A 25,428-nucleotide genomic window follows, 5' to 3' on the forward strand; every position below is an offset into this window, starting at 1 on the left:
CTAGTGGCTCAGTCGGAGAAGGCAATGGCAACCCACTCCAGTACTCTTGCCTGGAAAATCCCATGGATGGAGGAGCCTTGTAGGCTGCAGTCCACGAGGTCACTAGGAGTTGGACACGACTGGGCAACTTCACTTTCACTTTTCACTTTCATGCATTGGAGAAGGAAATGGCAACCCACTCCAGTGTCCTTGCCTGGAGAATCCCAGGGACGGGGAAGCCTGGTGGGCTGCCGTCTATGGGGTTGCACAGAGTCGGACACGACTGAAGCGACTTAGCAGCAGCAGCAACAGTGGCTCGGTAGCCTGGAGGGCTACAGTCCATGGGGCCACAAAGAGCTGGACACGACTGAGCAACTGATACTTTCACTTTCACTTTTAGTGGCTCAGTGGTAAAGAATCTGCCTGCTAATGCAGGAGACACAGGTTCCATCACTGGTCCAGGAAGTTCCCACGTGTCGTGAAGCAGCTAAGCCTGTGCACCACAACTATGGAGCCTGTGCTCTAGAGCCTGGGAACCAGGACTACACAGCCCATATGCCACAACTGCTGAGGCCCACACACCCCAGAGCCCAGGTTCTGCAGCAAGAGAGTAGTTTCAGCTCTCTGCAACTAGAGAAAAGCCTGGGCAGCAACAGAGACCCAGAATAGGCAAAAATAAATAAATACATAAAATTACTTTTTAAAAATAAAGCACATAATTGAAAAAACAAAAAACTATTTACAAGAAGCTCCAAGTCCACAGTAGGTAAAGTGAGGAGAGAATGTCACTTGTTTATAGTCATTTACCCCACTGAGCTTTGAGTTTGCCTGGGAAGAAAATTCTATATGATGCCCACACATAGTTTAGGGTGAGGTGGGAGAATAAAGAACAACCCATTCTCTGAGATCTGCTCTAACTGAAGAGGATTAATGATGAAAATAGCCAAATCTGAGCACCAGAAGACCTCTGAGTCCACCTGACGTATGATCTCAGTAGTTCTGAAAAGCAAGAGAATAATTTAAAATAAGGTGTGTGTGTGTGTGTGTGTGTGTGTAAAGGTGACAGTGAATAACTGAGGATTCACTGATGGATAAGTGAGAGTGGGCTGGGGGTGTGCATGTATGAAAGGCTGATCAGTTCTGAGCAATGATGACAAGGTTTTACTACAGACCCTCATAACTACACTTGATCTGAGCTCAGGGAAATAGAAAAAAAAAAAAAGAAGAAGAAGAAGAAGAAGAACCCAGTTCACCAGGCTGATCTCTCCAATCAAAACACACAGCACATCTGAAACCCCTGGATACCTGACTCTTATCTGATGTGGGTGGGCGTCAAGATCCAGAGCCAGCAAATGGCAGAGGATCATTCCACATCAGGCCAGGGCTGGAAAATAAATGCCAGCTGGGAAACTGCAGGAGAACTAGGGCCAGGGAAGGCACCTGTCTGTGCCATGCAAGCAGTAAAAGTCATCTTCTCCAGTCAAAACAGACCAGAAGGCTCTCACAGAGAGGCACGTGCTTACAAAACCAGGAAAAGAATGAAATTTTTAAGGCAAACAAAATGACCACTTCTCACTTCTCTCAATTGTGTAATTCTGAGATAGTCTCAAAGTTTATCTGTGCCATAAACAACTTAGGGACCTTTTCCCCAGAGATATGGAAATGCCAAAACTCGTGGAAAAAAAAAATGAAAAATAGCACTGGGCTACCACCAACAAAGGGACATGCTAAAGGTTATGGTGCCAAGAAGAGTTTCCAGGGAAGTCCATTGTTACCCCAACCCCTAAAAAAGCCATGATTCCATGCAAAAGCTGAACCTAGCTAAAAACAGGTTCGATCATGAATTCAAAGTATAGGACAGGGCTTCCCTGGTGGCTCAGTGGTAAAGAACTGGCCTGTCAATGCAGGAGGCACAGTTTCAATCCCTGGTCTGGGAAAATGCCACATGCCATGGAGCAACAGAGCCTGAGCACAACTATGGAGCCTGTGCTCTAGAACTCGGGAGCCACAGCCACTGAAGTCCACATGCACTAGAGCCTGTGCTCCGCAACAAAAGAAGCCAGTGCAATGAAAACCCACGCACCACAACCAGAGAGTAGTCCCCGATCTCTGCAATGAGAGAAAAGCAATGGAGACCCAGCGCTGTGAAAAATAAAATGAAAATTACAAAGTAGAGGACAAACCCCACTACAGAGCTTGTGTGAACTTTTTTTTCTTATTTTTAAAAAAATGGTGGTAAAATACACATAATTTAGAATTTACCATCTTAGCCATTTTATAGTCTGCAGTTTAGTATTATTAACTCTATTTAAACTTGTGCAACCAAACTCTAGGATGTTTTCATCCTGCAAAAATTAAACTTTATTCCCATTACACAACTTCTCATTTCCCAGTCTTCCAGGCTCTAGCAACCATCATTCTACTTTTTCTTTCTGTGCACTGGACTACTTTAGACATCTCATTTAAACAGAATCATTCAATATTTGTCTTTTCGTGACTGAGCATTGCATCTAGCATAATGTCCTCAAGGTTCATCCATGATGTAGCATGGTACAAGAATTCCTTCTTTTTTAAGGCTGAATAATATTCCATTGTATGTGTATATCGTGTTTATCTATTCAGAATATCCATTTCTGTATCTCAGAGGTATGGTTCTGTTGCGCTGGTGGCACAGAAGTTATGGAGTCCAATTTGTAATGGTTGTTTTCTATGGAGAAAGACAGACAGACGTGATTGAATGATGTGTGTACCCAAGGAGAGGAAAAACAAGCTCATTAAAGCTGCAGCTGCACTCAATTCCAACATCTAGAACCATCTCACCATCCCTGCCTACGTCAAAAATAAAGGTTTTCTTAACTGTATATTCCCAGGTTCTGGAACAGGATTTGGCATATAGTCAGCACTCAGTAATTACTTATTGGCTGAGTGAAACTAGAAGAGTAATTGTGCAGAAAATGTTATATGCTTGATTTTGAATCCAATTCATCTGAATATATTAGCCAGGAAAGCATCAGTTTGTACTGACATGGAAAAATAGTCCAAGAACTACTTTTAAAGGAATCAGGTTGCGTATCAATAATCAGTATAATTTCCTTTATATAAAAACAAATGCACAAATCAAAACAATATATTGTATATAGTAATATATAACAATAATGTACTGAAATAATATGCTTCAAATCCAATGGTTTGGTTACTTCTGGGTTTAAGAGAGATGAGGAGCAAAGACAGAAAGGAAACTTTCTGTTTGAATTTCTATTTGTAGGGTTTGAATTATTTACCAAAAGAACATATTTTTATATTATTAGTGAAACTTTGGTAAGAAAAAAAAATGTGGAAGGATAATAAGTCACAAGAATACACTGATTCAGGGACTTCCCTGGTGGTCCCTGGTTAAGATTCACCTTCCAAGTTCAGGGAAGTGTGTGTTCAATCCCTGGTAAGGGAACTAAGTTCCCGCATGCCTTGCTACCAAAAAATAAAAGACACAATATTGTAGCCAATTCAATAAAGACCTTAAAAATGATCCACATCAAAAAAAAATATTAAAAAAAAAAAAGGAATACATTGATTCAGTTTACATGTAACCTTTCTCAGAGACCTACTGGAGAATGTGCTCCATCAAAATAATGGGAAATAAGAAAGACAACGACATGGGATACAAGAAATAGGATCCAACATCAGAGAGACTCAAAGGGAATCTCCAAAAGGATGGTAAAGAGAGAAGTTAACAGCTGTGCACCCAACACCAAGGACCACCATTGTGGACAGGCAAAGCGGGCCACAAAGCAGTATTCCACGAGATAAAACTGATTGAAATAGCCACTGCAGTGAAAGATCTTGGGAGAGGATTTAGACAACTGGCAAAGAATGTGTAGTTAAATTAGTGGAAATTCTACAGAAAATTCTGCAAACACACACAGAAAAACAATTCTAGGGGGAAACAATAGTAAGAAAAGGAAAGTAACCATGTAGTACATAATCCAGTTCTCAATATAGTGGATAGGAAGGCATATAGTAATGTTGATTGAACTAAATATTGACCTAAATATATATACATACATATATATGTATGTATACATATATATATGAGTTAACTATATTCTGAAGATAGATGGAAGAGAAAAGATGTTAGTGATAGGTGCAGGAACTTAGAAGAAAGCTAAATACTCATATTCCATTCTGGAAAGACAGTGCATAAAGACTAAACCTGAAAAATCAAGGAGTAATACAAGCATTATTTAGACATGAATAAGTACCAACTAGCTAAAAGAGATGACCATGACTGCTCTTTCTGAAAAGAAAAAAATGACATAAGTTCTGCTGTTTTTAGTAATGAACCTTATGGAATTATTTGTTTCTGAACTATGTGTATATACAACTTCAATCAAACCAAGGAGTAAAAAAGAGAAAAATCACAACTGAGAGACCCACATCAGAAAATCATACCTAACGGGGGGGAGGGGGTCGCAGGGGGGTGGGGGGTGGGGTGGGGTGGAATACCTAAGAAACAGATTCTTACAGCCAACCCAGGTGTCAGTCAAGCCAGAATATCCAATGCTTTATCAGTCATGGAAGAATCCAAAGCAAATGAAAAACAAAACACCAAAATTTTTATACAGGGAAAAAAGAAATTCAAGAATCAGTCCCCACTTTGGTAGTTAAAAATGAACCACCTTCTCCCTAAGGAACGAATGCTCAAAATCCTGTGCAAGATATCCATACTCAGTGTTTTAAACCACTACCCTGGGCTCCAATCCTAACTATTCTCCTCCCTCAACTTCATTTTCCTCACCTATAAACCAGTGTGGAGGGAGTGGGTGGGTGGTGATGTTTAGCTCTTACAAGATTATTGTCTGGGTGAAATAATAACAGTCAAACTTCTGTAATCCAATCAATGTTATTCGAAATGTGATTTCATATATAGCATTTCATTTAATGTTCAAATTACAATCCTCATCCCATTTTCCAGATGGGGAAGCCAAAGTACAGAGGTTCAGTAACTTGTTCAATATCGTAGCTACTGGTGAAGCGAGGATGCGCTACCAAAAACCAAACTATGCCGAAATGCAAGAATAAAACGTGCACAATAAAACCATACTATTTCACACGTGTGCCAGCCCAGACAAAACAGGTAGGTGATAGCCAGTTCGAGGTCTGGCCGCCTTACAAGAGACCAAGGCACGACCAGGGTCTCCACTCCTGTCCCCAATTCCCCAAGCTCCTTCAAGGCTCCCCAGCAGCCGGGGGCGCCCTCCCTCTCCCCACCCCCAACCAAAAAAAAAAAAAAACCAAAAACTTCCCATCGCACTTCGGATGGGAGTCGGGAGGAGCCAGCGCGCTACTCTCGCCGCAAGCTCCGGCGGTGGGAGGTAGAGGATGGAGCGGAGCCCCGGGAGGGGACCCCGGGCGGGTGTTTGGGCGGCGGTGTTTACCTTGACCTGCACTCTCATCGCTCCGGGACTCGGGGACCCGTAAGGGTGCAGGCAGGGGCCTGGGCACCTCTCCCGCCGCCTCCCGGAGCCGCGACGCCCGGCTTCTCCAGGTCTGCGCCGCCCAGACGTGCCTCTCCGCTCCGAACCGAGCCTTCTCTCCTCCCGGGGACCGGCTCACGCCACGTCCGGTCTCCTCCGCCGCCCGCCCGGAGAGGAACCAGAGAAATGCCTCCTCTCCCGGGACGGGTTCCCCACAGCCCTAAGCGGACCCCCAGCCCCGTTAGGTTTCCGCTCTGATACCACCTCCGCGCTGGCCCCATTCCAGCTCCCGGAACCCGGGCTGTGGGGCGTGCACTTAAGTGTCCTACGGTAGTGAACCCTCAAATGTGATAATCGGCTCCGGGTGGAGACCAGAGGACTTGAGAGCAGATATTTCGTAAGTCCCATCTATTCTAGATTCTACTTAAATAAGCATGGCCGGCCCCACCTACAAAGCACCCAGGGCCCTGGGCTCAAATCTGGTGAAGTCGCCGAAGTCAGCCCCGCCGACCGGCACCCGGCTTACCTGTAAGCGCTCCGCCGCGGAAGGAGCGTTCATCCTGGACTTGCCGGCCCCGCTACCAAAGCCTTATCTGAGCTTCTGACTTGTGGAGTCAGATCTGAGCTCCACCTCCACACGCTGCCTTTTACAGTCCTATAGATTTGTCACAATACCTTTTGGCCTCAGTTACCTCCAATGTAGAAAGGTGATTCCGACCTTACCTGGATCAAGGAGTATAGGGAGGGTCAGATGAGATTTTCATCATCATCACAGATATATCTAATTGTATATTTAATTGTGTTGGTCTTGTTCAGTCAGGTGTTGGGAGGACGCGGGGGCGGGGGGTAACCTAACAAGCAGTCTTTTACTATCTGGGAGTTGTTGGGTGTTAGGTGACCCCTCTGGGCCTGGGTTTGTTTGTTTATCTACACAGTGGAAACGATGGTGAATAAACCCCTTTCCTCAGAGGCTATTCTGAAATCCAGAAGATACAATCAAAAGCTTTGTGATTTCTGTATTTTCGGTGGGTTCCCCTGGTTAGGCAGGCTTTTTAAGGCTGCTGTCAGTTACTGTGGGTGAATCCCAGTATGCTGGCAGGGATGAGGCTCACTTATTACAAGTGTAGTTAACAATGGTAGCTATTCATCCTTAACTGACTTCAAATTAGTCCATTCTGAATTTCTGCCCAGTGAGCTCACATTTGCAGACACTTTTTTTTTTCACTCATTTTTTTCTTCTTTTTTTCCTTCTTGTTGACCCCACCAGGCAGCATGCATACACGCTTACTAAGTCGCTTCAGTCATGTGACCCTATGGACTGTAGCCGGCCAGGCTCCTCTGTCCATGGGATGATTCTCCAGGCAGGAATACTGGAGTGGGTTGCCATGTTTATATGCGATCTTAATTCCCCCACCCAGGGATGAACCTGCACTCCCTGCCATGGAAGAGCAAAGTCTTAACTGCCAGACTGCCGATGGAAGTCCCTTCTCTCATTTCTCAATGTGGTTTTAATTTTTCTTTGTTAGAAAACTTGAACATCTTATTTGCATATTAACATTTTGTTGTTGTTTTTCTATTAGCACATTTACTCTCTCTCCTTGACCCAGTTCCCTCAAAATTTTAATGTGAGCAGTTAACGGATTCAGGAGCCCCCCTAGGGCATGTAAGCACCTCTTGGTTGGTATTTCTCCACACATCTCCTCTGTTAGGTCTGTCTCAGCACTAGAGACTGGGAGCTCTCAAATATCTGCAGACCCACAAGAAAACTAAACTTTTGGAACTCAAGATTCTTAAGAGCTTTGGTGCACTGTAATTAACATCTAGTTTAAGCTCTTTGGTAAATTTACATATCAGGATAGTCACATATTCTTTTCAGATCAAGCCTCAAGGCAGAGTCTAAAATATCAGGACAATTTTAGGGCTTAAAACATCTGATGTGCTAGTACAAGGTGCCTTTGGTCTCCAAGCTGTAACAGAAACAACTGAGGCATTTGTTAAAAGTGCAGATTCCCAGGCCCCACCCAGGCCACCTAAACCATCTATACAATAATTTCTGGGGTGGGGCCCAGGAATCTGTATCTTTCACAAGCAGCTCACTCAACTTAAAACTTGTCTAAAAAAAAATCTCCTGGCCACAAGTATACCTTTGCCTAGTGGAGAGCAATGAAATTTAAACTTTAGGGTGTTCATTAGTAGTTTAGGGTGGTTTAATTCAAGCCAACAAATATTTCCTGAACACAGACTGCTTGTCAGACATCCTGCTGGGTGCTGGGAAAACAAAGATGAATAAGACATTGTCCAGTCCTCAAGGAGCTTGGGTTTGTAGGGAGGAGGAACAATTAAAAGTGAAACAGTACCTGGGTCACCACTGGTGACACTCATCAACATACACAGCTTTATTTTCTCATTTGTTGTCCTTTCCTAATCCTTTTCTTCCTCTTCCCTTTCTTTTCTCCTTTGTTTTCTTCTTTATCAGAGCTCTGTTTTTACCCTGAACATTGTAAATGTTTTATCCCTGATCTCACATGGCTTTAAGGCATTAACTTTTAAAGTCAACCTAGTGATTTCAAAATGAAGGGAAACAGCTGATTTTTCAACAGAGAAAAATGAGTATGACAACACTTTTTTTATATGTAAAAATGTTTTTGTTTGGTTTTGGCCATGTTGCGCAGCTTGTGAGGTCTTAGTTCTCTGACCAGGGATTGAACTGGTGCTCCTTGAAATGAAAGCACAGAATTCTAACCACTGGACCACCAGGGAATTCCCTATATGTGAAAATCTTAATGAGTCCCAGTTATTGGGGACTACCAAGAAGTAGGTTCTAAAATATGCATTCTTCTCCTAAAGAAAATTTTACAAGCTTGGATTTGGTTCATTTTCCTTTATTTGGATAAATAACTCTTTGCACCAAGAAGAAAGAGCACCATGAGAAACTCTTACCCAATGAATCATAGTGTATCTCCTGTTCATGGTTTTCACTTTGGGGAGCCACCACTACTTTCCTTTCAGAAGCATAAAAGAAACAAAATAAATGCAGTAGCATTCTGAAGTGGGTAATGGAAATGATGATAAATCTAGAGAGCATTTCACAGTGGGAGAAGTTTAAAGGTATGGGTTATTAATTTAAAGAAAGGTGGGGGCTTCCCAGGTAGTGCCAGTGGTAAAGAGCCCAGCTGCCAATGCCGGAGACTTTAGAATGTGCTTAGTAGTTCATTCATGTCCGACTCTTGCAACCCCATAGACTGTACCCTGCCAGGCTCCTCTGTCCATGGGATTCTCCAGGCAAGAATACCGGAGTGGGTTGCCATTTTCTTCTCCAGAGGATCTTCCTGACCCAAGAATCAAACCAGGTCTCCTGCATTGCAGGCAGACTCTTTTACTGATTGAGCTACGAGGGAAGACTTTAGAGACACAGGTTCAATCCCTGAGTCAGGAAGATCCCCGGGAGGAGGGCATGGCAACCCACTCCAGTATTCTTGCCAGGAGAATCCCATGGGCAGAGGACTTGGCAGGCTATAGTCCATAGGGTCACAAAAAGTCAGACACGACCGAAGCACAGAATAGCACATGCTTCCAGTGAGGAAAGATAAAATCCAGACCTTCAATTCATTCTTATGTGACTGTTTCTGTTTTCAAACGTTCCCATTCAAACCAAAGGTGCTAAGTTTGAATTCCATCCATTTATTCTCCTAAACAGCTACAAATCAAATTTCCTTTTGAAAGGTAGCAATATATTTTCTTATGCCTACTGAATAAATGTTTTTCTTATTCAGTGCTTCTGTGGGAGTATGCTCCCAATTTGTTTTTCTGCTATGAAAATGAATCACTTATCCTGTCACATAAACAAAGATTAAAATATTCATGGTTGGGCACTGCTTATAATAGCCAGGACATGAAAGCAACCTAGATGTCCATCAGCAGATGAATGGATAAGAAAGCTGTGGTACATATACACAAAGGAATATTACTCAGCCACTAAAAAGAGTACATTTGAATCAGTTCTAATGAGGTGGATGAAACTGGAGCCTATTATACAGAGTGAAGTAAGCCAGAAAGAAAAACACCAATACAGTATACTAACGCATATATATGGAATTTAGAAACATGGTAACGATAACCCTGTATGCGAGACAGCAAAAAAGACACAGATGTACAGAACAGTCTTTTGGACTCTGTGGGAGAGGACGAGGGGGGGGATGATTTGGGAGAATGGCATTGAAACATGTATATTATCATATATGAAACGAATCGCCAGTCCAGGTTCGATGCATGAGACAGGGTGCTCAGGGCTGGTGCACTGGGATGACCCTGAGGGATGGGGTGGGGAGGGAGGTCGGAGGGGCGTTCAGGATGGGGAACCCATGTACACAGATGGAGGAGTCAAGTCAATGTATGGCAAAAACAATACAATATTGTAAAGTAAAATAAATAATTAATTTAAAAAAATATTCATGATTGGCCAGGGGAGAAACAGGAACCCTCAGATACTTTTGGTAAGAGTTTAAAATGATACCCTTTTTGAAGGCATGTTAGAGATCTGGGGGCTTCCCTGGTGGCTCAGCTGGTAAAGAATTTGCCTCAAATGTGGGAGACCTGATTTGATCCCTCAGTTGAGAAGATCCCCTGGAGAAGGGAAAGGCTATCCACTCCAGTATTCTGGCCTGGAGAATTCTATGGACTGTATAGTCCATGGGGTCGCAAAGAGTCAGACACAACTAAGCGACTATCACTTCACTAGAGAGATGTGGATTCAAGGCATAACCTTTTCCATCACAATTCAGTCTTAGAATTTCGTATTTCAGAAACGCACTAAGATATGTGTATAAGGATATACACAGTAGCACCCTTTGTAATGAAGAGAGATTGCCAATAATCCAAAGAGCCATTAGTGGGTGCTTAAATAAACTGTGATGTGTCCATACCACAAAACACCATGCAGCTTTTAAAAGAATGAGTTAGATCTACATGAACAGATATGGAAAGAGAAAATAGCAACTAGTAAAGGTAAGTATGTTTCTCTTTTCTTTTTTTAATGTATATGTGTAAGTTGGAATGTTCACAGGAAAGTCCTATGAGAATATATGCCAAACTGTTAACAAGAAAAGACATGCTTCTTCTGAAATACTATTTGCTGCTTATCTGAAATTCAAATTTAACTGGGTGTCTTATCACACAAGATTGTTATACAAGCCTACTCTGGTGGCTTCTTATAGCTGTGGGTGCTGTTTAAAAGTGTGTACTGCAAACATTGACACCAAGCCCAAACTCCTTTGGAACTGTCTTCACATGCAACATTGAATGATTCTTAAAGGGAAGAAAAGAGGAAGATGAAGACTGACTGTAACAAAATGCCAGGCACCCTGAGAGGCAGCATCATTTGCAGCTTCTTAAAGACAAACACAACTGATTCTATAGCTGATTTACTAACCATATATTCCTCTCAGCCCAGCAGCATACTTTTTTGCAAGGTAATTTTGCAATAGCCCTCCCATGCAGCAGCCTAATCTCTTCTCCACCCCATGAGTCTGAGCTAGACTTGTGGCCAATAAAATGTGGCCACAGTGGTTTAAGTTCCTGACCTAGGCCTCCAGTGGCCCTGCAGCTTCAGGCTTCACCCTGTCGTAATACTGCCCTGAGACCACCATCCTGGAAGAAAAATCACGTGGAGAAACCAGCCAACCGTCAGCATCGTGAGAAATAATGAACTGATGGTATTTTAAGCCACTAAACCTGGGGGTTGTGTGTTGTGCCACAGTAGATAACTCAGTTTCTTTCCACATCGTTTTCCTAATTTTGTTCTGCACAAAATCTCTGGTGAGGCTTCACTGAGGGTCAGAAATCTTCATCATGAATGTCACCAGTCTCACAGCTAGTTAGGTGTGAAGTCAACAAAAATTTGAAAACAGAGGTATGTGACTGTAAAGGTCCATTGTTTTCTCTACACACACCTTGAATGTAACAAGCATTCATTAAAAATTTAGTTGGATGACTGTTTGAATCAGAACTTGGTTTTTATTACTTATATATATCAGAATTAAGAATATATTTATTCAACAAGAAATGTCTGCTAGTAAGAAACTTTTTATGGGGCTTCCCTGATGGCTCAGTGTATAAAGAATCTGACTACAATGTAGGAGACATAGGAAACATGAGTTCAATCCCAGGGTCAGGAAGTACCCCTGGAGGAGGAAATGGCAACCCATTTCAATATTCTTGCCTGGGAAATCCCATGAACAGAGGAGCCTGGTGGACTCCAGTCCATGGGGTCACAAGAGTCTGATACGACCTAGCAACTAAACCACCACCAGGAGATTTTTAAACCTTAGCCCTCTTCTCTTGATTAAATTGCTTGAAAGGAAACAGTATTCAACCTATTATGTTCTCCCTAAAAGGTAAACCACTAGTAGTTTAAGGAATTGTGTTTTTCCATTTCAGGTGAGAAACTAAGAGACTGAAAAAATAAATAACCAGAAGGAACCAACTAATTAAACCCTCCATACCAAACTCGATTATCTAGTATTGCCTTTTTTTTCTTCTTAACTCTTTATTTTATCTTTTATTTATTTATTTTTTGGCCACAAGGTATGGCATGGGGAAATTCCCCCAACTAGGTATCAAACTCATGCTCCTTGCAACAGAAGCACAGAGTCTTCTCCAGGGAAGTCCAGTTTTTTTATTTTTAAAAGAGTATGGTAAAGCCTCACAGAAAGCTGCAAAACTCTTTTATAGAGTTCCTTCAACTAAAATGAAAGTCTTTTAAGTATTTTAAATTATATATTTCCTCCTGAAATATTCTTTAGATTTTCAGTGTATGCCATGAACAAAGAAGGGAAGAAATTACTCCTAATTAGCAATAAGTTGGCACTCACTGTGGGCTAGGCTCTTAGATATATGCCTTATTTTTATTTAATACATTATTAGCCACCATTTTATACAATAGCTGAGATTCTGAAAACTTCAAACTTGTCCAGAGTCATAGATTGAATAAGTGGCAGAGCTGCAGTTCCAGTTTGACTGGAACTACAAGGCCCATGGTGTTTCCATCCTATCAGAGTTCCTATCCACAATAATCTTAACTTCAAGGTTTTATTTTGTGATTACAATCTGCACACTTCCAGTACTGATTAAATATTTCTATTACACCTTTCTCTAAACAAACTGCATGTGATTTACTTGATGATAAAGATGCTCACACAGACAAACAAAAAAATTTTTTTAATAGAAAAAGATGCCCAAGCATTTCTGTAATATCCTTGAGGGTCTAATAATTCAAATTTCTTTAAGATGGGTCATTATGTTGAGATATTAAATTCAGAATTGCTACAGTCCAAACACACAATTTAGTCATCTTAGGCTCTGGTAAAATAGAAACTATTTTACTAACCTAAGAGCAAAATGCTGTCATAAAAGCTTTCCTAATCCTTTGACCCAGAAATATCACATCTCTTGCCCCTCAAAGCCCTAATATGATGCACATTCACATAATTAGATATTTATATCAAAATTAAATAACATAATACATTAGAAAGTTATGAAGTCTATTATTTGACAAGTAATTAAGTGAACTATTAGATGGGCAATTATGTAACTGTTTAAAAAATGCTAACAATGAAAAGTATGCAAAACCAAAAAGGGAGCTAGAACATCCATGTGTACTGTATGAGTACAACTGTGTCAAAAACTGACTTCGCAACTAAACCACCACGTCAGGAACCACGTAGAAAAAATTAGAAAGAAATGACTTTTCATTTTTCCAAGTATTCTGTTACCTCAGCTGGTAAAGAATCCACCTGCAAAGCAGGAGACCTGGGTTCAGTCCCTGGGTTGGGAAAATCCCCTGGAGGAGGGCATGGCAACCCACTCCAGTATTCTTGCCTGAATAATTCCCATGGACAGAGGAGCCTGGCGGACTACAGAGGAGCCATGGGGCCTCAAAGGGTGGGACACGACTGAGCGACTAAGCACACAGCACAAGTATTCTGTAATGAGGCCTTATTTTCCAAAAAAAAAATTTATTAATTTAAAATGAATATCTTAAATATCTTGGAATGATTTACAGGATTAGTGTACAAGAAATTCCTATATTTTTGTGGTGGCAGTTTAGTTGCTAAGTTATGTCCAACTCTTGTGACCCCATGGACTGGAGCCCGCCCGGCTCCTTTGTCCATGGGAATCCCAGGCAAGAATACTGGAGTGGGTTGCCCTTTTATTCTCCAGGGGAATCTTCTCAACTCAGAGATCAAACCCGCGTGTCCTGCATTGGAGGCAGTCTTATGCATTGCAGGAAGATTCTTTACCACTGAGCCACCAAGGAAGCCCTATTATACTTTTACTGATTGTTTATTCTTCCTGACTTAATAAAACATGCATTTCACTCACTTCCCAGGCCCCTTGAGCCCACAAGTTATGTACCAAGGCTATATTTTTTTAACGTTTAAAGATTTGTGTATTATATTGACTCAACTGGTACTTCCTTTTTTTTCAAGCTTAGTACTTCCTGTCCCTAAAACATGTTGAACTAACTCAGGATTATTTCTCCACAGAGTTCAGAATTCATCATATTTATTATTTTAGTAATCATAAAATCCATGTAGAGATGGGTAAAGGAAAAAATAGCTTTAATTTCATAAGTGAAGAGTCAGATCTCAAAGTAGAGAATTATCAACCAATGTGATAAAAATTGACCAGCCTATTTGTGGCACCTCCCAAACGTGGCATCCCATAGGTCCACCTGCTCTAGTCAACTACCACTTGAACATCCTTCTGCCATCAGTGGCCAGTCTTAATTGCCTAATGGAAAGAGGAATTGTGGAACACTAATAATCCCCCCAGACTTTCTATTTCTCTAGTCATCCTCCATTCTGTTTATTCTCCTTACCCATCTTACCTTATTAAAGCCTATGATAGAACTGCCTCCTGATCATGATGTATATAAGAAGACGGTACCCACTAGCCATTCAGACGTAATATCTCTTTGACTGTGGTGCTCTTGTCAAGTTTCTACCATCCTTCCTGTTGCTAGTTGAATCATGCCCCTCTCCAACAAAGATATACTGGTGTACTACTACCCAGTATTTCAGAATGTGACCTAATCTGGAGTTAGGATCTTTATAGAGGTAATCAGGATAAATGAGGTCATTAGGATGGACTCTAAGATAATATGGCTAGTGTCCTTATAAAATGGGGAAATTTGGACACAAGAGGCATGCATAGAGGGCAGATGATGTCAGGATATAGAAAAAAGACAATCTTTTTACGCTACAGAGAGAGGCCTGGAACAGATCTTTCCCTCACAGTCTTCAGGAGGAATTGACCCTGCTAACACCTTGATTCTGGATGTTTACTAACACCTTGATTCTGGATGTTTAACTTCCAGGTCTGCAAGACAATAAAATTTCCATTGTTTGAGTCATCCATTTATGGCAGTGCTAGCAAACAAATACACTTCCCTACCATTTAGATTCATGGAAGTTCTCCTAAATCACTTTTTTTTAACAAGGGGCATCATAACTTCCTGTTGGCCTAAAATAATCTAATATTACACTTCTTGAATAGGCATAAATGTTAGTAGCACCTCTTTTATTCACAAAACTGCCCACATTTATGTAGTCATCCTACCACTTGTGCCACCCACAGTCCTTCCTATACCCTACTTCTCTTCAGCCAGGAGTTTCTTCACAATCACTCTAGTGTCTCTGACTATTACAGACCTCCTTGGTACAATGACAAAAAGGGATATTCATTTAAAAGATTTCATCAATTTTTGTTTTGTTTTGACTAGATTGTACATCCTGTAAAGATAGGAACTGCTTCTTTCTCATTTTTGCATCACCTAGCATTTACATGGTCCATCATGCAAGAAATGTTTATACAACCAAATTAAACTGAGGTAGGAACTTTATTATCCTTACTAAAGTGTCATATTTGCTCCAGATTACCCTCTCTTAACATTATCAAGAAACAGATTCAAATTGCTAAGTATCTCTATTTTATTAGACTGAGAAATTCTCATTTTTTAAAAAAAACATGAAGAATAAGCAAGTTAAAACATTTCAGCTTTTTATGGCATTAGTATGCTTAGGTCAGCATGATTGTATCTATAGGGTGAAGCCAAACATATTGAACATGTATATTATGTTCCCATAAAATAATCTATAAAGGAGAATTCAAAAGCTTTACAGATAAGCAAAAGCTGAGAGAATTCAGCACCACCAAACCAGCTCTTCAACAAATGCTAAAGGATCTTCTCTAGACAGGAAATGCAGAAAGGTTGTATAAACATGAATCCAAAACAACAAAGTAAATGGCAACGGGACCACACCTATCAATAATTACCCTAAATGTAAATGGGTTGAATGCCCCAACCAAAAGACAAAGATTGGCTGAATGGATACAAAAATAAGACCCCTATATATGCTGTCTACAAGAGACCCACCTCAAAACAAGAGACACATACAGACTAAAAGTGAAGGGCTGGAAAAAAATATTTCATGCAAACGGAGACCAAAAGAAAGAAGGAGTCGCAATAATCATATCAGATAAAATAGACTTTCAAATAAAGGATGTGAAAAGAGACAAAGAAGGACACTACATAATGATCAAAGGATCAATCCAAGAAGAAGATAAAACAATTATAAATATATATGCATCCAACATAGGAGCACCGCAATATGTACGGCAAACACTAACGGGTATGAAAGAGGAAATTAATAGTAACACAATAATAGTGGGCGACTTTAATACCCCACTCACAACTATGGATAGATCAACTAAACAGAAAATTAACAAGGAAACACAAACCTTAAATGACACAATGGACCAGCTAGACCTAATTGATATCTATAGGACATTTCACCCCAAAACAATCAACTTCACCTTTTTCTCAAGTGCACACGGAACCTTCTCCAAAATAGATCACATCCTGGGCCATAAATCTGGACTTGGAAAATTCAAAAAAATTGAAATCATTCCAGTCATCTTTTCTGACCACAGTGCAGTAAGATTAGATCTCAATTACAGGAAAAAAATTGTTAAAAATTCAAACATATGGAGGCTAAATAACACGCTTCTGAATAACCAACAAATCATAGAAGAAATCAAAAAAGAAATCAAAATATGTATAGAAACGAATGAAAATGAAAACACAACAACCCAAAACCTATGGGACACTGTAATAGCAGTGCTAAGGGGAAGGTTCATAGCATTACAGGTTTACATCAAGAAACAAGAAAAAAACCAAATAAATAACCTAACTCTACACCTAAAGCAATTAGAGAAGGAAGAAATGAAGAACCCCAGGGTTAGCAGAAGGAAAGAAATCTTAAAAATCAGGGCAGAAATAAATGCAAAAGAAACTAAAGAGACCATGGCAAAAATCAACAAAGCTAAAAGCTGGTTTTTTGAAAAAATAAACAAAATTGACAAACCATTAGCAAGACTCATTAAGAAACAAAGGGAGAAGAACCAAATTAACAAAATTAGAAATGAAAATGGAGAGATCACAACAGACAACACTGAAATACAAAGGATCATAAGAGACTACTACCAGCAGCTCTATGCCAATAAAATGGACAACTTGGATGAAATGGAAAAATTCTTAGAAAAGTATAACTTTCCAAAACTGAACCAGAAAGAAATAGAAGATCTTAACAGACCCATCACAAGCAAGGAAATCGAAACTGTAATCAAAAATCTTCCAGCAAACAAAAGCCCAGGACCAGATGGCTTCACAGCTGAATTCTACCAAAAATTTAGAGAAGAGCTAACACCTATCTTACTCAAACTCTTCCAGAAAATTGCAGATGAAGGTAAGCTTCCAAACTCATTCTATGAGGCCACCATCACCCTAATTCCAAAACCAGACAAAGATGCCACAAAAAAAGAAAACTACAGGCCAATATCAATGATGAACATAGATGCAAAAATCCTTAACAAAATTCTAGCAAACAGAATCCAACAACATATTAAAAAAATCATACACCATGACCAAGTGGGCTTTATCCCAGGAATGCAAGGATTCTTTAATATCCACAAATCAATCAATGTAATACACCACATTAACAAATTGAAAGATAAAAATGATATGATTTTCTCAATAGATGCAGAGAAAACCTTTGACAAAATTCAACACTCATTTATGATTAAAACTCTCCAAAAAGCAGGAATAGAAGGAACATACCTCAACATAATAAAAGCTATATATGACAAACCCACAGCAAGCATTACCCTCAATGGTGAAAAATTGAAAGCATTTCCCCTGAAATCAGGAACAAGACAAGGGTGCCCACTCTCACCACTACTATTCAACATAGTGTTGGAAGTTTTGGCCACAGCAATCAGAGCAGAAAAAGAAGTAAAAGGAATCCAGATAGGAAAAGAAGAAGTGAAACTCTCACTGTTTGCAGATGACATGATCCTCTACATAGAAAACCCTAAAGACTCTACCAGAAAATTACTAGAGCTAATCAATGAATATAGTAAAGTTGCAGGATATAAAATTAACACACAGAAATCCCTTGCATTCCTATATACTAACAATGAAAAAACAGAAAGAGAAATTAAGGAAACAATACCATTCACCATTGCAACAAAAAGAATAAAATACTTAGGAGTATGTCTACCTAAAGAAACAAAAGACCTATACATAGAAAACTATAAAACACTGATGAAAGAAATCAAAGAGGACACAAACAGATGGAGAAACATACCGTGTTCATGGATTGGAAGAATCAATATTGTCAAAATGGCTATACTACCCAAAGCAATCTATAGATTCAATGCAATCCCTATCAAGCTACCAATGGTATTTTTCACAGAACTAGACCAAAGAATTTCACAATTTGTATGGAAATACAAAAAACCTCGAATAGCCAAAGGAATCTTGAGAAAGAAGAATGGAACTGGAGGAATCAACCTGCCTGACTTCAGACTCTACTACAAAGCCACAGTCATCAAGACAGTATGGTACTGGCACAAAGACAGAAATATAGATCAATGGAACAGAATAGAAAGCCCAGAGATAAATCCACGAACCTATGGACACCTTATCTTTGACAAAGGAGGCAAGAATATACAATGGAAAAAAGACAACCTCTTTAACAAGTGGTGCTGGGAAAACTGGTCAACCACTTGTAAAAGAATGAAACTAGAACACTCTCTAACACCATACACAAAAATAAACTCAAAATGGATTAAAGATCTAAATGTAAGACCAGAAACTATAAACTCCTAGAGGAGAATATAGGCAAAACACTCTCCGACATAAATCACAGCAAGATCCTCTATGACCCACCTCCCAGAATATTGGAAATAAAAGCAAAACTAAACAAATGGGACCTAATGAAACTTAAAAGCTTTTGCACAACAAAGGAAACTATAAGCAAGGTGAAAAGACAGCCCTCAGATTGGGAGAAAATAATAGAAAATGAAGAAACAGACAAAGGATTAATCTCAAAAATATACAAGCAACTCCTGCAGCTCAATTCCAGAAAAATAAATGACCCAATCAAAAAATGGGCCAAAGAACTAAACAGACATTTCTCCAAAGAAGACATACAGATGGCTAACAAACACATGAAAAGATGCTCAACATCACTCATTATTAGAGAAATGCAAATCAAAACCACAATGAGGTACCATTACACACCAGTCAGGATGGCTGCTATCCAAAAGTCTACAAGCAATAAATGCTGGAGAGGGTGTGGAGAAAAGGGAACCCTCTTACACTGTTGGTGGGAATGCAAACTAGTACAGCCACTATGGAAAACAGTGTGGAGATTTCTTAAAAAACTGGAAATAGAACTGCCATATGACCCAGCAATCCCACTTCTGGGCATACACACTGAGGAAACCAGATCTGAAAGAGACACGTGCACCCCAATGTTCATCGCAGCACTGTTTATAATAGCCAGGACATGGAAGCAACCTAGATGCCCATCAGCAGATGAATGGATAAGGAAGCTGTGGTACCTATACACCATGGAATATTACTCAGCCATTAAAAATAATTCATTTGAACCAGTCCTAATGAGATGGATGAAACTGGAGCCCATTATACAGAGTGAAGTAAGCGAGAAAGATAAAGAACATTACAGCATACTAACACATATATATGGAATTTAGAAAGATGGTAACGATAATCCTATATGCAAAACAGAAAAAGACACACAGAAATACTGAACAGACTTTTGAACTCTGTGGGAGAAGGTGAGGGTGGGATGTTTTGAAAGAACAGCATGTATATTATCTATGGTGAAACAGATCACCAGCCCAGGTGGGATGCATGAGACAAGTGCTCTGACCTGGCGCACTGGGAAGACCCAGAGGAATCGGGTGGAGAGGGAGGTGGGAGGGGGGATCGGGATGGGGAATACGTGTAAATCTATGGCTGATTCATATCAATGTATGACAAAACCCACTGAAATGTTGTGAAGTAATTAGACTCCAACTAAAAAAGAAAAAAAAAAGAATATGAATACTTGAGCTAAACTAAAAAAAACAAGTAATCTATAAAATAATAGCATAATGGAAATCAAAATTGTAACAGCAGATGATTACTGCAAGTAATACAATCATCATTAAGATAAGGAGAGATTAGAAGACAAATACTTTCATGTGGACTTGTAGACTATATTTAAAGGGCATGGCATAAGTATTTATAGATTTCAAGTCCTATCTGGGACAGCATGGAGAGGATTCAGGAAGCCCAAACGCTGCTCTTGGATGCTCTGTGCAGAAATGGAAAAGGATCTGTGAACATGATCATAGGAACATCATTAGTATCAGGAAAAAAAAGTATTTCAGGAAGATATTACTAAGAGATATCTAGACACTTTACTCGCTCTTGTTTCTCCTCTCTTGAGGATGGGCACGTACTGATAGCAGATTTAGTTCAACATGCTTTAAGGGAAGTGGAAGATTTTCAGTATAACTTCTTCCAGAATAGTGATGTAAACCCAGGACTTAAAGCACTTATGGCTCAGTAGTAATCAGACTCCTTTCTTGACTCTGGCAGGATGCTGCCCAATGGTGTCAATGGTGGCTTCATATTTCATTGCAGGAACCAAGGAAGAGGTAGCATCTGTCCCTTTTCAGAGTAAATTTCTCCTCTGTAAAGTTCTGAATTGTGTATGTGCCTGTGCCTACTCAGAAGGTACATGTTACCGTACCTGGAAACCACCTCACCTCCACCACGTGGAGTGTATTCTACCTCCACATGGTGGTAGAATGCTCCATATTTTACCTCCTCTCCTGCTAAGCATATTGGGAACTGCTTCAAAAAACCTGCATGCACCTCTTTCATTCCAGAGTACTCTCATTTTTCTGGCTATAAAAGCAATGCATCCCAGTTGTAGAGAATTTGGAGAATTCAGAAAGATACAAGAAAGACAGAGAAAGTGGGGATGAGGGAGAAAGAGAAAGAATATGAAGAATGAATCACTGGTGACTCTGCCTGTCAGAGACAACAAATATATTATTCTGGTATATTTTCGTTAAGAAGGTCTCTTTTCAATATTCCTCTGCTTAGTTCTCTTAACAGCTCCCTTATCTGCACTTCCTCTGTCATCTTTATAGAACTGATAGTTTAGCTGGTGAATACTTAAATTGCTGCTGCTGCTGCTAAGTCGTTTCAGTCGTGTCCGACTCTATGCAACCCTGTAGATGGCAGCCCACCAGGCTCCTCTGTCCCTGGGATTCTCCAGGCAAGAATACTGCAGTGGGTTGCCATTTCCCTCTCCAATGCATGAAAGTGAAAAGTGAAAGTGAAGTCGCTCAGTCGTGTCCGACTCTTTGCGACTCCATAGACTGTAGCCTACCAGGCTCCTCTGTCCATGGAATTTTCCAGGCAAAAGTACTGGAGTGGGTTGCCATTTCCTTCTCTATACTTAAATTAGGAAAGATTTTATTTTGTGTAATTAAAAGCATATTAAAAAGGGGGCTTTTCCTTTAATATTACTCACTGTATGCAGTGGGGGGTTTATAGCAATAGAACTATGAAGAATAGGAGCCCATCTGACATAACAGAATCCTGCTCCCTAACTCTCAGAAACCACACCACTACCACCATGTACAGCAATGATCAGAATTGTTCTGTATACATATTAGTTACATTTTGAGTAACACAGGCCCAGAGATAGGCCAGGGAACCTATAACTCATGTGCCTCTGTTGCCATGAGAAAATCTGTTCCAGGTTCCAAACTGCTTATTTACAAACTAGCCTACAGAAAACAAATAATTTCTAGGAGGGAGACTGCCTATGTTTGGATCACTGGAATAAATGAACAGGAGTGACAGATAAATGGGTAAAGAAGATGCACATATACACAGTGGAATACTACCTGGCCATAAAAATAATGAAATAATGCCACTTGCAGTAATATGAATGTAACTAAGAGGTTATCATACTAAGTGAAGTAAGTAGAAAGAGAAAGACAAATACCATATGATATCACTTATATGTGGAATCTAAAATATAACACAGATGAACCTATCTCTGAAGTAAAAACAGAATTATGGACATAGAGAACAGACTGGCGGTTGCCCGGGGAGGGGGGGGGGGGGCGGTGGGGGAGGGGGTAGGGGGTGGGGGAGGGATGGAGTGGGAGGTTGGGGGTAGTAGATGTAAGTTTTTACATACAGAATGGATAAACAATAAGGTCCTACTGCATAGCACAGATATCTAAATTCAATCCTATGATAGACCATAATGGAAAAGAATATTTTTAAGAGTACAGATACACACACACACACACACACACACACACACACACACACACATATGGATGTATGTATAACTGAATCATGACTTAGCGACTGAACGATGACAACATAACTGAATCACTTTGCTGTTCGACAGTAATTAACACACATTGTAAATCGACTATGGTGGTTTAGTCACTAAAAGAAAGTGAAAGTGAAGTCGCTCAGTCATGTCCAGACTCTTCAAGGCCCTGTGGACTGTAGCCTACCAGGCTCCTCCATCCATGGCATTCTCCAGGCACGGATATTGGAGTGGGTTGCCATTTCCTTCTCCAGGGGATCTTCCCGACCCAGGGATCGAACCTGGGTCTCCCACACTGGAGGCAGACACTTTAACCTCGGAGCCACCAGGGAAGACTGGTTCAGTCACTAAGTCGTGTCCAAATCTTGCCACCCTATGGACAGAGGAGCCTGACAGGTTACAGTCCATGGGATTCTCTAAGCAAGAATACTGGAGTGGGTTGCCATTTCCTTCTCCAAAAATCAACCATACTTCAATTTAAAAAGAGAGAGAGAGAACAGGAGTACGTGCTTGGGTAAAATTTGTGAAGAGGCGGTTACAAGTCAACCCCCAGTGAGGAAGCAGTGTGATTAATTTACTGAGGGGATGCCTAAGAGTTGGAAGAAGAAGAAACAGAACAGTTTTTCAAAATAAATGCCCTGTGAGGTTTTGCTTATCTCTAGTCTTTTCTCATTCTTCTTCTCAGTCTATTGAACTTGTTTATCAAAACTTAGCTCCATGGAAGTATATACATATAAAACTGGTGAAATCTGGAAAAGAGCTGCAGGTTGTTCCAATGTTAGTAAGCCAGTTTGGGTACTGTACTCAAGTTACATAAGATGTCACTATCGGGGAAAACTGGGGGAATGGTACATGGGACCTCTTTGTATTATTTGTTTCTACTTCCGTGAGTCTGTAATTATTTCAAAAGGAAAAGAAAAAACTCACCTCCAGAGCTTGCTGCAGCACAGTCTTACCTGACAATCAGAGTCACATCACCTTTCAACTGTTTAGCCTTATTGCCCCTTCCAATAATTTCCATACTGCATCTTGCCCACTTTCTGTGCCATCCCACTTAGTAGACATGTATATTTACATGTATACTGCATATGTTTATATATGTTTACATACATTGAGACAAACATGAGGTATATATAATACATCTTGTTCATCTTGAACCTAGTGAACAAATACAATTCATATGTGCATATATTGTGAATCCCTGCAAGACTGTAAGTTCTGTGTTTGTACTTCCTTTCTTCATATCCCCACGGTAGCCCACTGTTAACTGCATGGTAGGTGCTCAATAAATACTACCTAAGTGAATGAAAATCCAGTAAATATTAAAGGAAAAAAAAATAGTTAACACTTGACTAAGTTTAAAAAATAAAAACAAAACAATATAATTTGGTGCCCAGGAAAACATTTACTGGTCCAAGATTAGAGTTTAAAGGCTGTAGAAGCCTGTACATCTGCCTCCTTTAATCTTGTTTATCACCATAAACAGGCAGCTATCAGCTTAAAAGCACAAAGGTTAATCTCAGGTGTGTTGTTTTTAGCACTTGGCCATAAAATCTGAGTTCATTGAGGGAAATGCTGAAGAAACACTTTGCTAACTCCAGAATCCACCCCTCCCTCAGTAATCTTGTCTGAATAAAAGGGTGAACTGGTTTGCTTGAGAAGTTGGATGAAAAAAAAAGGTGAATTTTAAACTTCATGAAAAATAGGTACCTTCAAAATCTATATGAATGGTAGGTACCTCCACATTAAGAAATTAGAAACGTATCTGCTGACCTAATAAAGTATATTCTTAGAAAAGTTAACTTCTGACTTAAACTGCTATTTGCAGGTTAAAATACATGGATTGTAGCCTAAAAATAGGAACTGACCCTTTGAAAGACATTCAACTGTGTGGGTTCACTTATTGTTGTTGCTATTTAGTTGTAACAGCAAGGGGCTTCCCTTGTGGCTCAGCCAGTAAAGAATCCACCTGCAATGTGGGAAACCTGGGTTTGATCCCTGGGCTGAAGAGATCCCCTGGAGAAGGGAAAGGCTACCTACTCCAGTATTCTGGCCTGGAGAGTTCCATGGTCTGTATAGTCCAAGGGGTTGCAAAGAGTCAGACACGACTGAGCGACTTTCACTTTCATTTAGTTGAAAAGTTGAATCGGAGTCTTTTTTGACTCCATGGACTGTAGCCCGCCAGGCTCCTCTCTTTGTGGGATTTCCTAGGCAAGAATACTGGAGAGATTGCCATTTCCTTCTCCATGGGATCTTCCTGACCCAGGGATCAAACTCAAGTCTCCTACATTGCAGGCAGATTCTTTACCACTGAACCACCTAGGAAGCCCCTGGTCTGGGGTGGATGGAATGGATAGGCTGTTCACATATACATGGATATTTTTCGACAAATACAATGAAATTTTTAAAAATATTTTTGACAGTTTGAAAAAATGTGCAGAAGAACTGCATGGTCTAAAAATATTGAAAAAAATTAAGAAAAAGGTCTATGATGAATTCATAAAACATATGTAGGTGCTAATCTATTCCTACATAGGCATAAAGTAATGATATTTAATATAAATTAATAATGTGTTAGTTTTCTTTACTGTTTTATAATATTACTTTCAAAGAATAACATTACCATACAGTACGCTTCTCTCTTGTAACTGGAGAAACTGCGTATCAGCCCATTATCACAGGTAAGTGGTTTTTTAAAAAACAAAACAGTATTTCCAATACTGTATTATGAATAGGACTGTTATCCTGCATGCTGCAAAAATTTTATAATGATTTATTCCTTCAGTTCAGTTGCTAAGTCATGTCCAACTCTTTGTGACCCCATGGACTGCAGCACGCCAGGCTGCCCTGTCCATCACCATCTCCTGGAGCCTGCTCAAACTCATGTGTATAGGCTAGTCTACCATGAGGCAATCTTTTTGATTAGACAAAGATACCATAAAGCAATCACATTGCTGCTTCTTTGGTATCAAAGCATGAATTATTTTATCTGTAAGTAAATATGAATTTTTTTCACGTTATCTTTTTGTTTTTGATGTCTAGTATCAGTAACACCTTACAGTGTCTTATATCATATACAATACTGATGTGCCATCCTAAGTCACTTCAGTGATGTCCGACTCTTTGTGACCCTATGGCCTATAGTCCATCAGGCTCCTCTGGCCTTGGGATTCTCCAGGCAAGAATACTAGAGT

The 25,428-nt window shown here is 40.1% G+C and overlaps 1 protein-coding gene and 1 non-coding gene across 5 annotated transcripts in view; one reads left to right on the forward strand and one right to left on the reverse strand.

Moving 5' to 3' along the window:
• TRPM6 (transient receptor potential cation channel subfamily M member 6) overlaps window positions 1-25,428 on the reverse strand; it is a 151,624-nt gene that overhangs the window by 107,033 nt on the left and 19,163 nt on the right. For 2 of the 4 annotated variants that reach the window (XM_061132096.1, XM_061132093.1), the window contains exon 1: window positions 5,980-6,059. The exons of 1 other annotated variant lie outside the window; for it this stretch is intronic. In XM_061132096.1, the coding sequence (XP_060988079.1) occupies window positions 5,980-6,012 (33 nt within the window). In that variant the 5' untranslated portion in view covers window positions 6,013-6,059. Of the gene's footprint in view, window positions 1-5,414; window positions 5,647-5,979; window positions 6,060-25,428 lie in introns of those variants that run through there. One more of the 4 variants, XM_061132094.1, reaches the window with a different exon arrangement.
• On the forward strand, window positions 905-984 carry LOC133049010 (small nucleolar RNA U2-19). The gene has a single exon (XR_009691175.1). It is a non-coding gene; the product is annotated as a small nucleolar RNA U2-19 (small nucleolar RNA).

Source organism: Dama dama, chromosome 29 (assembly GCF_033118175.1).
Source record: "Dama dama isolate Ldn47 chromosome 29, ASM3311817v1, whole genome shotgun sequence".
Taxonomy (NCBI): Eukaryota; Metazoa; Chordata; class Mammalia; order Artiodactyla; family Cervidae; genus Dama; species Dama dama.